The 14,106-nt window shown below is 47.5% G+C and overlaps 1 protein-coding gene across 1 annotated transcript in view; it reads right to left on the bottom strand.

The window, feature by feature from the left end:
- Positions 1-14,106, bottom strand: part of LOC137281365 (dynein axonemal heavy chain 2-like) — a 106,805-nt gene that overhangs the window by 13,828 nt on the left and 78,871 nt on the right. The window contains exon 74 of the mRNA XM_067812549.1: positions 13,650-13,834. Within this exon, the coding sequence (XP_067668650.1) occupies positions 13,650-13,834 (185 nt within the window). The remainder of the gene's footprint in view (positions 1-13,649; positions 13,835-14,106) is intronic.

The following is a 14,106-nucleotide window of genomic DNA, read 5'->3' as shown; positions in this document are numbered from 1 at the left end:
CATCCCCTCTTGATGAATGCCATGGGCACACTGATGATGTGGATGCCTACTTGTAGAATGCCTGGCTGATAGAGGTGTTAGAGAAATATTCGCTGATGTAAGTCTACAAATCCCCTCCCCCTCTAACCCTCCATCACATCCCCTCTTGATGAATGCCATGGGCACACTGATGATGTGGATGCCTACTTGTAGAATGCCTGGCTGATAGAGGTGTTAGAGAAATATTCGCTGATGTAAGTCTACAAATCCCCTCCCCTTCTAACCCTCCATCACATCCCCTCTTGATGAATGCCATGGGCACACTGATGATGTGGATGCCTACTTGTAGAATGCCTGGCTGATAGAGGTGTTAGAGAAATATTCGCTGATGTAAGTCTACAAATCCCCTCCCCCTCTAACCCTCCATCACATCCCCTCTTGATGAATGCCATGGGCACACTGATGATGTGGATGCCTACTTGTAGAATGCCTGGCTGATAGAGGTGTTAGAGAAATATTCGCTGATGTAAGTCTACAAATCCCCTCCCCCTCTAACCCTCCATCACATCCCCTCTTGATGAATGCCATGGGCAGACTGATGATGTGGATGCCTACTTGTAGAATGCCTGACTGATAGAGACGTTAGAGAAATATTCGCTGATGTAAGTCTACAAATCCCCTCCCCCTCTAACCCTCCATCACATCCCCTCTTGATGAATGCCATGGGCACACTGATGATGTGGGTGCCTACTTGTAGAATGCCTGGCTGATAGAGGTGTTAGAGAAATATTCGCTGATGTAAGTCTACAAATCCCCTCCCCCTCTAACCCTCCATCACATCCCCTCTTGATGAATGCCATGGGCACACTGATGATGTGGATGCCTACTTGTAGAATGCCTGGCTGATAGAGGTGTTAGAGAAATATTCGCTGATGTAAGTCTACAAATCCCCTCCCCCTCTAACCCTCCATCACATCCCCTCTTGATGAATGCCATGGGCAGACTGATGATGTGGATGCCTACTTGTAGAATGCCTGACTGATAGAGACGTTAGAGAAATATTCGCTGATGTAAGTCTACAAATCCCCTCCCCCTCTAACCCTCCATCACATCCCCTCTTGATGAATGCCATGGGCACACTGATGATGTGGGTGCCTACTTGTAGAATGCCTGGCTGATAGAGGTGTTAGAGAAATATTCGCTGATGTAAGTCTACAAATCCCCTCCCCCTCTAACCCTCCATCACATCCCCTCTTGATGAATGCCATGGGCACACTGATGATGTGGATGCCTACTTGTAGAATGCCTGGCTGATAGAGGTGTTAGAGAAATATTCGCTGATGTAAGTCTACAAATCCCCTCCCCTTCTAACCCTCCATCACATCCCCTCTTGATGAATGCCATGGGCACACTGATGATGTGGATGCCTACTTGTAGAATGCCTGGCTGATAGAGGTGTTAGAGAAATATTTGCTGATGTAAGTCTACAAATCCCCTCCCCCTCTAACCCTCCATCACATCCCCTCTTGATGAATGCCATGGGCACACTGATGATGTGGGTGCCTACTTGTAGAATGCCTGGTTGATAGAGGTGTTAGAGAAATATTCGCTGATGTAAGTCTACAAATCCCCTCCCCCTCTAACCCTCCATCACATCCCCTCTTGATGAATGCCATGGGCACACTGATGATGTGGGTGCCTACTTGTAGAATGCCTGGTTGATAGAGGTGTTAGAGAAATATTCGCTGATGTAAGTCTACAAATCCCCTCCCCCTCTAACCCTCCATCACATCCCCTCTTGATGAATGCCATGGGCACACTGATGATGTGGGTGCCTACTTGTAGAATGCCTGGTTGATAGAGGTGTTAGAGAAATATTCGCTGATGTAAGTCTACAAATCCCCTCCCCCTCTAACCCTCCATCACATCCCCTCTTGATGAATGCCATGGGCACACTGATGATGTGGATGCCTACTTGTAGAATGCCTGGCTGATAGAGACGTTAGAGAAATATTCGCTGATGTAAGTCTACAAATCCCCTCCCCCTCTAACCCTCCATCACATCCCCTCTTGATGAATGCCATGGGCACACTGATGATGTGGGTGCCTACTTGTAGAATGCCTGGCTGATAGAGGTGTTAGAGAAATATTCGCTGATGTAAGTCTACAAATCCCCTCCCCCTCTAACCCTCCATCACATCCCCTCTTGATGAATGCCATGGGCACACTGATGATGTGGATGCCTACTTGTAGAATGCCTGGCTGATAGAGGTGTTAGAGAAATATTCGCTGATGTAAGTCTACAAATCCCCTCCCCCTCTAACCCTCCATCACATCCCCTCTTGATGAATGCCATGGGCAGACTGATGATGTGGATGCCTACTTGTAGAATGCCTGGCTGATAGAGGTGTTAGAGAAATATTCGCTGATGTAAGTCTACAAATCCCCTCCCCCTCTAACCCTCCATCACATCCCCTCTTGATGAATGCCATGGGCACACTGATGATGTGGGTGCCTACTTGTAGAATGCCTGGCTGATAGAGGTGTTAGAGAAATATTCGCTGATGTAAGTCTACAAATCCCCTCCCCCTCTAACCCTCCATCACATCCCCTCTTGATGAATGCCATGGGCACACTGATGATGTGGATGCCTACTTGTAGAATGCCTGACTGATAGAGACGTTAGAGAAATATTCGCTGATGTAAGTCTACAAATCCCCTCCCCCTCTAACCCTCCATCACATCCCCTCTTGATGAATGCCATGGGCACACTGATGATGTGGATGCCTACTTGTAGAATGCCTGGCTGATAGAGGTGTTAGAGAAATATTCGCTGATGTAAGTCTACAAATCCCCTCCCCCTCTAACCCTCCATCACATCCCCTCTTGATGAATGCCATGGGCACACTGATGATGTGGATGCCTACTTGTAGAATGCCTGGCTGATAGAGGTGTTAGAGAAATATTCGCTGATGTAAGTCTACAAATCCCCTCCCCTTCTAACCCTCCATCACATCCCCTCTTGATGAATGCCATGGGCAGACTGATGATGTGGATGCCTACTTGTAGAATGCCTGGCTGATAGAGGTGTTAGAGAAATATTCGCTGATGTAAGTCTACAAATCCCCTCCCCCTCTAACCCTCCATCACATCCCCTCTTGATGAATGCCATGGGCACACTGATGATGTGGGTGCCTACTTGTAGAATGCCTGGTTGATAGAGGTGTTAGAGAAATATTCGCTGATGTAAGTCTACAAATCCCCTCCCCCTCTAACCCTCCATCACATCCCCTCTTGATGAATGCCATGGGCAGACTGATGATGTGGATGCCTACTTGTAGAATGCCTGGCTGATAGAGGTGTTAGAGAAATATTCGCTGATGTAAGTCTACAAATCCCCTCCCCCTCTAACCCTCCATCACATCCCCTCTTGATGAATGCCATGGGCACACTGATGATGTGGATGCCTACTTGTAGAATGCCTGGCTGATAGAGGTGTTAGAGAAATATTCGCTGATGTAAGTCTACAAATCCCCTCCCCCTCTAACCCTCCATCACATCCCCTCTTGATGAATGCCATGGGCAGACTGATGATGTGGATGCCTACTTGTAGAATGCCTGGCTGATAGAGGTGTTAGAGAAATATTCGCTGATGTAAGTCTACAAATCCCCTCCCCCTCTAACCCTCCATCACATCCCCTCTTGATGAATGCCATGGGCACACTGATGATGTGGGTGCCTACTTGTAGAATGCCTGGCTGATAGAGACGTTAGAGAAATATTCGCTGATGTAAGTCTACAAATCCCCTCCCCTTCTAACCCTCCATCACATCCCCTCTTGATGAATGCCATGGGCAGACTGATGATGTGGATGCCTACTTGTAGAATGCCTGGCTGATAGAGGTGTTAGAGAAATATTCGCTGATGTAAGTCTACAAATCCCCTCCCCCTCTAACCCTCCATCACATCCCCTCTTGATGAATGCCATGGGCAGACTGATGATGTGGGTGCCTACTTGTAGAATGCCTGGCTGATAGAGGTGTTAGAGAAATATTCGCTGATGTAAGTCTACAAATCCCCTCCCCCTCTAACCCTCCATCACATCCCCTCTTGATGAATGCCATGGGCACACTGATGATGTGGATGCCTACTTGTAGAATGCCTGGCTGATAGAGGTGTTAGAGAAATATTCGCTGATGTAAGTCTACAAATCCCCTCCCCCTCTAACCCTCCATCACATCCCCTCTTGATGAATGCCATGGGCACACTGATGATGTGGATGCCTACTTGTAGAATGCCTGGCTGATAGAGGTGTTAGAGAAATATTCGCTGATGTAAGTCTACAAATCCCCTCCCCCTCTAACCCTCCATCACATCCCCTCTTGATGAATGCCATGGGCACACTGATGATGTGGATGCCTACTTGTAGAATGCCTGGCTGATAGAGGTGTTAGAGAAATATTCGCTGATGTAAGTCTACAAATCCCCTCCCCCTCTAACCCTCCATCACATCCCCTCTTGATGAATGCCATGGGCACACTGATGATGTGGATGCCTACTTGTAGAATGCCTGGTTGATAGAGGTGTTAGAGAAATATTCGCTGATGTAAGTCTACAAATCCCCTCCCCTTCTAACCCTCCATCACATCCCCTCTTGATGAATGCCATGGGCACACTGATGATGTGGATGCCTACTTGTAGAATGCCTGGCTGATAGAGGCGTTAGAGAAATATTCGCTGATGTAAGTCTACAAATCCCCTCCCCTTCTAACCCTCCATCACATCCCCTCTTGATGAATGCCATGGGCACACTGATGATGTGGATGCCTACTTGTAGAATGCCTGACTGATAGAGGCGTTAGAGAAATATTCGCTGATGTAAGTCTACAAATCCCCTCCCCTTCTAACCCTCCATCACATCCCCTCTTGATGAATGCCATGGGCACACTGATGATGTGGATGCCTACTTGTAGAATGCCTGGTTGATAGAGGCGTTAGAGAAATATTCGCTGATGTAAGTCTACAAATCCCCTCCCCTTCTAACCCTCCATCACATCCCCTCTTGATGAATGCCATGGGCACACTGATGATGTGGGTGCCTACTTGTAGAAAGCCTGGCTGATAGAGGTGTTAGAGAAATATTCGCTGATGTAAGTCTACAAATCCCCTCCCCTTCTAACCCTCCATCACATCCCCTCTTGATGAATGCCATGGGCACACTGATGATGTGGGTGCCTACTTGTAGAATGCCTGGTTGATAGAGGTGTTAGAGAAATATTCGCTGATGTAAGTCTACAAATCCCCTCCCCCTCTAACCCTCCATCACATCCCCTCTTGATGAATGCCATGGGCACACTGATGATGTGGGTGCCTACTTGTAGAATGCCTGGCTGATAGAGGTGTTAGAGAAATATTCGCTGATGTAAGTCTACAAATCCCCTCCCCCTCTAACCCTCCATCACATCCCCTCTTGATGAATGCCATGGGCACACTGATGATGTGGATGCCTACTTGTAGAATGCCTGGCTGATAGAGGTGTTAGAGAAATATTTGCTGATGTAAGTCTACAAATCCCCTCCCCCTCTAACCCTCCATCACATCCCCTCTTGATGAATGCCATGGGCACACTGATGATGTGGATGCCTACTTGTAGAATGCCTGGCTGATAGAGGTGTTAGAGAAATATTCGCTGATGTAAGTCTACAAATCCCCTCCCCCTCTAACCCTCCATCACATCCCCTCTTGATGAATGCCATGGGCACACTGATGATGTGGGTGCCTACTTGTAGAATGCCTGGTTGATAGAGGTGTTAGAGAAATATTCGCTGATGTAAGTCTACAAATCCCCTCCCCCTCTAACCCTCCATCACATCCCCTCTTGATGAATGCCATGGGCACACTGATGATGTGGATGCCTACTTGTAGAATGCCTGGCTGATAGAGACGTTAGAGAAATATTCGCTGATGTAAGTCTACAAATCCCCTCCCCCTCTAACCCTCCATCACATCCCCTCTTGATGAATGCCATGGGCACACTGATGATGTGGGTGCCTACTTGTAGAATGCCTGGCTGATAGAGGTGTTAGAGAAATATTCGCTGATGTAAGTCTACAAATCCCCTCCCCCTCTAACCCTCCATCACATCCCCTCTTGATGAATGCCATGGGCACACTGATGATGTGGATGCCTACTTGTAGAATGCCTGGCTGATAGAGGTGTTAGAGAAATATTCGCTGATGTAAGTCTACAAATCCCCTCCCCCTCTAACCCTCCATCACATCCCCTCTTGATGAATGCCATGGGCAGACTGATGATGTGGATGCCTACTTGTAGAATGCCTGGCTGATAGAGGTGTTAGAGAAATATTCGCTGATGTAAGTCTACAAATCCCCTCCCCCTCTAACCCTCCATCACATCCCCTCTTGATGAATGCCATGGGCACACTGATGATGTGGGTGCCTACTTGTAGAATGCCTGGCTGATAGAGGTGTTAGAGAAATATTCGCTGATGTAAGTCTACAAATCCCCTCCCCCTCTAACCCTCCATCACATCCCCTCTTGATGAATGCCATGGGCACACTGATGATGTGGATGCCTACTTGTAGAATGCCTGACTGATAGAGACGTTAGAGAAATATTCGCTGATGTAAGTCTACAAATCCCCTCCCCCTCTAACCCTCCATCACATCCCCTCTTGATGAATGCCATGGGCACACTGATGATGTGGATGCCTACTTGTAGAATGCCTGGCTGATAGAGGTGTTAGAGAAATATTCGCTGATGTAAGTCTACAAATCCCCTCCCCCTCTAACCCTCCATCACATCCCCTCTTGATGAATGCCATGGGCACACTGATGATGTGGATGCCTACTTGTAGAATGCCTGGCTGATAGAGGTGTTAGAGAAATATTCGCTGATGTAAGTCTACAAATCCCCTCCCCTTCTAACCCTCCATCACATCCCCTCTTGATGAATGCCATGGGCAGACTGATGATGTGGATGCCTACTTGTAGAATGCCTGGCTGATAGAGGTGTTAGAGAAATATTCGCTGATGTAAGTCTACAAATCCCCTCCCCCTCTAACCCTCCATCACATCCCCTCTTGATGAATGCCATGGGCACACTGATGATGTGGGTGCCTACTTGTAGAATGCCTGGCTGATAGAGGTGTTAGAGAAATATTCGCTGATGTAAGTCTACAAATCCCCTCCCCCTCTAACCCTCCATCACATCCCCTCTTGATGAATGCCATGGGCAGACTGATGATGTGGATGCCTACTTGTAGAATGCCTGGCTGATAGAGGTGTTAGAGAAATATTCGCTGATGTAAGTCTACAAATCCCCTCCCCCTCTAACCCTCCATCACATCCCCTCTTGATGAATGCCATGGGCACACTGATGATGTGGATGCCTACTTGTAGAATGCCTGGCTGATAGAGGTGTTAGAGAAATATTCGCTGATGTAAGTCTACAAATCCCCTCCCCCTCTAACCCTCCATCACATCCCCTCTTGATGAATGCCATGGGCAGACTGATGATGTGGATGCCTACTTGTAGAATGCCTGGCTGATAGAGGTGTTAGAGAAATATTCGCTGATGTAAGTCTACAAATCCCCTCCCCCTCTAACCCTCCATCACATCCCCTCTTGATGAATGCCATGGGCACACTGATGATGTGGGTGCCTACTTGTAGAATGCCTGGCTGATAGAGACGTTAGAGAAATATTCGCTGATGTAAGTCTACAAATCCCCTCCCCTTCTAACCCTCCATCACATCCCCTCTTGATGAATGCCATGGGCAGACTGATGATGTGGATGCCTACTTGTAGAATGCCTGGCTGATAGAGGTGTTAGAGAAATATTCGCTGATGTAAGTCTACAAATCCCCTCCCCCTCTAACCCTCCATCACATCCCCTCTTGATGAATGCCATGGGCAGACTGATGATGTGGGTGCCTACTTGTAGAATGCCTGGCTGATAGAGGTGTTAGAGAAATATTCGCTGATGTAAGTCTACAAATCCCCTCCCCCTCTAACCCTCCATCACATCCCCTCTTGATGAATGCCATGGGCACACTGATGATGTGGATGCCTACTTGTAGAATGCCTGGCTGATAGAGGTGTTATAGAAATATTCGCTGATGTAAGTCTACAAATCCCCTCCCCCTCTAACCCTCCATCACATCCCCTCTTGATGAATGCCATGGGCACACTGATGATGTGGATGCCTACTTGTAGAATGCCTGGCTGATAGAGGTGTTAGAGAAATATTCGCTGATGTAAGTCTACAAATCCCCTCCCCCTCTAACCCTCCATCACATCCCCTCTTGATGAATGCCATGGGCACACTGATGATGTGGATGCCTACTTGTAGAATGCCTGGCTGATAGAGGTGTTAGAGAAATATTCGCTGATGTAAGTCTACAAATCCCCTCCCCCTCTAACCCTCCATCACATCCCCTCTTGATGAATGCCATGGGCACACTGATGATGTGGATGCCTACTTGTAGAATGCCTGGTTGATAGAGGTGTTAGAGAAATATTCGCTGATGTAAGTCTACAAATCCCCTCCCCTTCTAACCCTCCATCACATCCCCTCTTGATGAATGCCATGGGCACACTGATGATGTGGATGCCTACTTGTAGAATGCCTGGCTGATAGAGGCGTTAGAGAAATATTCGCTGATGTAAGTCTACAAATCCCCTCCCCTTCTAACCCTCCATCACATCCCCTCTTGATGAATGCCATGGGCACACTGATGATGTGGATGCCTACTTGTAGAATGCCTGACTGATAGAGGCGTTAGAGAAATATTCGCTGATGTAAGTCTACAAATCCCCTCCCCTTCTAACCCTCCATCACATCCCCTCTTGATGAATGCCATGGGCACACTGATGATGTGGATGCCTACTTGTAGAATGCCTGGTTGATAGAGGCGTTAGAGAAATATTCGCTGATGTAAGTCTACAAATCCCCTCCCCTTCTAACCCTCCATCACATCCCCTCTTGATGAATGCCATGGGCACACTGATGATGTGGGTGCCTACTTGTAGAATGCCTGGCTGATAGAGGTGTTAGAGAAATATTCGCTGATGTAAGTCTACAAATCCCCTCCCCTTCTAACCCTCCATCACATCCCCTCTTGATGAATGCCATGGGCACACTGATGATGTGGGTGCCTACTTGTAGAATGCCTGGTTGATAGAGGTGTTAGAGAAATATTCGCTGATGTAAGTCTACAAATCCCCTCCCCCTCTAACCCTCCATCACATCCCCTCTTGATGAATGCCATGGGCACACTGATGATGTGGGTGCCTACTTGTAGAATGCCTGGCTGATAGAGGTGTTAGAGAAATATTCGCTGATGTAAGTCTACAAATCCCCTCCCCCTCTAACCCTCCATCACATCCCCTCTTGATGAATGCCATGGGCACACTGATGATGTGGATGCCTACTTGTAGAATGCCTGGCTGATAGAGGTGTTAGAGAAATATTTGCTGATGTAAGTCTACAAATCCCCTCCCCCTCTAACCCTCCATCACATCCCCTCTTGATGAATGCCATGGGCACACTGATGATGTGGATGCCTACTTGTAGAATGCCTGGCTGATAGAGGTGTTAGAGAAATATTCGCTGATGTAAGTCTACAAATCCCCTCCCCTTCTAACCCTCCATCACATCCCCTCTTGATGAATGCCATGGGCACACTGATGATGTGGATGCCTACTTGTAGAATGCCTGGCTGATAGAGGTGTTAGAGAAATATTCGCTGATGTAAGTCTACAAATCCCCTCCCCTTCTAACCCTCCATCACATCCCCTCTTGATGAATGCCATGGGCACACTGATGATGTGGGTGCCTACTTGTAGAATGCCTGGCTGATAGAGACGTTAGAGAAATATTTGCTGATGTAAGTCTACAAATCCCCTCCCCTTCTAACCCTCCATCACATCCCCTCTTGATGAATGCCATGGGCAGACTGATGATGTGGGTGCCTACTTGTAGAATGCCTGGCTGATAGAGGTGTTAGAGAAATATTCGCTGATGTAAGTCTACAAATCCCCTCCCCCTCTAACCCTCCATCACATCCCCTCTTGATGAATGCCATGGGCACACTGATGATGTGGGTGCCTACTTGTAGAATGCCTGGCTGATAGAGGTGTTAGAGAAATATTCGCTGATGTAAGTCTACAAATCCCCTCCCCCTCTAACCCTCCATCACATCCCCTCTTGATGAATGCCATGGGCACACTGATGATGTGGATGCCTACTTGTAGAATGCCTGGCTGATAGAGGTGTTAGAGAAATATTTGCTGATGTAAGTCTACAAATCCCCTCCCCTTCTAACCCTCCATCACATCCCCTCTTGATGAATGCCATGGGCACACTGATGATGTGGATGCCTACTTGTAGAATGCCTGGCTGATAGAGGTGTTAGAGAAATATTCGCTGATGTAAGTCTACAAATCCCCTCCCCCTCTAACCCTCCATCACATCCCCTCTTGATGAATGCCATGGGCACACTGATGATGTGGATGCCTACTTGTAGAATGCCTGGCTGATAGAGGTGTTAGAGAAATATTTGCTGATGTAAGTCTACAAATCCCCTCCCCTTCTAACCCTCCATCACATCCCCTCTTGATGAATGCCATGGGCACACTGATGATGTGGATGCCTACTTGTAGAATGCCTGGCTGATAGAGGTGTTAGAGAAATATTCGCTGATGTAAGTCTACAAATCCCCTCCCCTTCTAACCCTCCATCACATCCCCTCTTGATGAATGCCATGGGCACACTGATGATGTGGATGCCTACTTGTAGAATGCCTGGCTGATAGAGGTGTTAGAGAAATATTCGCTGATGTAAGTCTACAAATCCCCTCCCCTTCTAACCCTCCATCACATCCCCTCTTGATGAATGCCATGGGCACACTGATGATGTGGATGCCTACTTGTAGAATGCCTGGCTGATAGAGGTGTTAGAGAAATATTCGCTGATGTAAGTCTACAAATCCCCTCCCCTTCTAACCCTCCATCACATCCCCTCTTGATGAATGCCATGGGCACACTGATGATGTGGATGCCTACTTGTAGAATGCCTGGCTGATAGAGGTGTTAGAGAAATATTCGCTGATGTAAGTCTACAAATCCCCTCCCCTTCTAACCCTCCATCACATCCCCTCTTGATGAATGCCATGGGCACACTGATGATGTGGATGCCTACTTGTAGAATGCCTGGTTGATAGAGGTGTTAGAGAAATATTCGCTGATGTAAGTCTACAAATCCCCTCCCCCTCTAACCCTCCATCACATCCCCTCTTGATGAATGCCATGGGCAGACTGATGATGTGGGTGCCTACTTGTAGAATGCCTGGTTGATAGAGGTGTTAGAGAAATATTCGCTGATGTAAGTCTACAAATCCCCTCCCCCTCTAACCCTCCATCACATCCCCTCTTGATGAATGCCATGGGCACACTGATGATGTGGATGCCTACTTGTAGAATGCCTGACTGATAGAGGTGTTAGAGAAATATTCGCTGATGTAAGTCTACAAATCCCCTCCCCTTCTAACCCTCCATCACATCCCCTCTTGATGAATGCCATGGGCACACTGATGATGTGGATGCCTACTTGTAGAATGCCTGGCTGATAGAGGTGTTAGAGAAATATTCGCTGATGTAAGTCTACAAATCCCCTCCCCTTCTAACCCTCCATCACATCCCCTCTTGATGAATGCCATGGGCACACTGATGATGTGGGTGCCTACTTGTAGAATGCCTGGCTGATAGAGGTGTTAGAGAAATATTCGCTGATGTAAGTCTACAAATCCCCTCCCCCTCTAACCCTCCATCACATCCCCTCTTGATGAATGCCATGGGCACACTGATGATGTGGATGCCTACTTGTAGAATGCCTGGCTGATAGAGGTGTTAGAGAAATATTCGCTGATGTAAGTCTACAAATCCCCTCCCCTTCTAACCCTCCATCACATCCCCTCTTGATGAATGCCATGGGCACACTGATGATGTGGATGCCTACTTGTAGAATGCCTGACTGATAGAGGTGTTAGAGAAATATTCGCTGATGTAAGTCTACAAATCCCCTCCCCTTCTAACCCTCCATCACATCCCCTCTTGATGAATGCCATGGGCACACTGATGATGTGGGTGCCTACTTGTAGAATGCCTGGCTGATAGAGGTGTTAGAGAAATATTCGCTGATGTAAGTCTACAAATCCCCTCCCCCTCTAACCCTCCATCACATCCCCTCTTGATGAATGCCATGGGCACACTGATGATGTGGATGCCTACTTGTAGAATGCCTGGCTGATAGAGGTGTTAGAGAAATATTCGCTGATGTAAGTCTACAAATCCCCTCCCCTTCTAACCCTCCATCACATCCCCTCTTGATGAATGCCATGGGCACACTGATGATGTGGATGCCTACTTGTAGAATGCCTGGCTGATAGAGGTGTTAGAGAAATATTCGCTGATGTAAGTCTACAAATCCCCTCCCCCTCTAACCCTCCATCACATCCCCTCTTGATGAATGCCATGGGCACACTGATGATGTGGATGCCTACTTGTAGAATGCCTGGCTGATAGAGGTGTTAGAGAAATATTCGCTGATGTAAGTCTACAAATCCCCTCCCCCTCTAACCCTCCATCACATCCCCTCTTGATGAATGCCATGGGCACACTGATGATGTGGATGCCTACTTGTAGAATGCCTGGCTGATAGAGGTGTTAGAGAAATATTCGCTGATGTAAGTCTACAAATCCCCTCCCCCTCTAACCCTCCATCACATCCCCTCTTGATGAATGCCATGGGCACACTGATGATGTGGATGCCTACTTGTAGAATGCCTGGCTGATAGAGGTGTTAGAGAAATATTCGCTGATGTAAGTCTACAAATCCCCTCCCCCTCTAACCCTCCATCACATCCCCTCTTGATGAATGCCATGGGCACACTGATGATGTGGATGCCTACTTGTAGAATGCCTGGCTGATAGAGGTGTTAGAGAAATATTTGCTGATGTAAGTCTACAAATCCCCTCCCCTCTAACCCTCCATCACATCCCCTCTTGATGAATGCCATGGGCACACTGATGATGTGGGTGCCTACTTGTAGAATGCCTGGCTGATAGAGGTGTTAGAGAAATATTTGCTGATGTAAGTCTACAAATCCCCTCCCCCTCTAACCCTCCATCACATCCCCTCTTGATGAATGCCATGGGCACACTGATGATGTGGATGCCTACTTGTAGAATGCCTGGCTGATAGAGGTGTTAGAGAAATATTCGCTGATGTAAGTCTACAAATCCCCTCCCCCTCTAACCCTCCATCACATCCCCTCTTGATGAATGCCATGGGCACACTGATGATGTGGATGCCTACTTGTAGAATGCCTGGCTGATAGAGGTGTTAGAGAAATATTCGCTGATGTAAGTCTACAAATCCCCTCCCCCTCTAACCCTCCATCACATCCCCTCTTGATGAATGCCATGGGCACACTGATGATGTGGATGCCTACTTGTAGAATGCCTGGCTGATAGAGGTGTTAGAGAAATATTCGCTGATGTAAGTCTACAAATCCCCTCCCCCTCTAACCCTCCATCACATCCCCTCTTGATGAATGCCATGGGCACACTGATGATGTGGATGCCTACTTGTAGAATGCCTGGCTGATAGCAGCATCACAGAAGTAGTCACTGATGTAAGTCTGCATCAAGCGTCTGTCCCAGTCATCTGTAACATGGCCGCCGTAGTTGATGCCAGCAATCAGGTACTTGAGGGCATCCCAGGGTGTGTCTTCATACTCGTCCAGGTAGATACTCAGCAGGTTCTCTGACACCTGGAATTGTGTGCATTAGTCCGTTATACAATACAAATCCATACAGCTAAACCTTGCTTTCTACACAAAATATTGAAGATCATGCTATTGATCACTGGATTGTCTGGTCCAGGTTTGATAATATACAGACCGCTGTCATATAACTGGAATATTGCTGAGTGTGGCGTAAAAGTAAACTCCCTCACTCAGTTGTGCCTTCAGCATGATAGGAAATGCTACAACCACTAGAATCACTGTATGAAACTCCTAATATGCCCAGCAGGCTGCTAACT

The sequence above is a fragment of the Haliotis asinina genome, chromosome 4 (genome assembly GCF_037392515.1).
Source record: "Haliotis asinina isolate JCU_RB_2024 chromosome 4, JCU_Hal_asi_v2, whole genome shotgun sequence".
Taxonomy (NCBI): domain Eukaryota; kingdom Metazoa; phylum Mollusca; class Gastropoda; order Lepetellida; family Haliotidae; genus Haliotis; species Haliotis asinina.
This window is presented reverse-complemented; position numbering and strand designations above follow the sequence as displayed.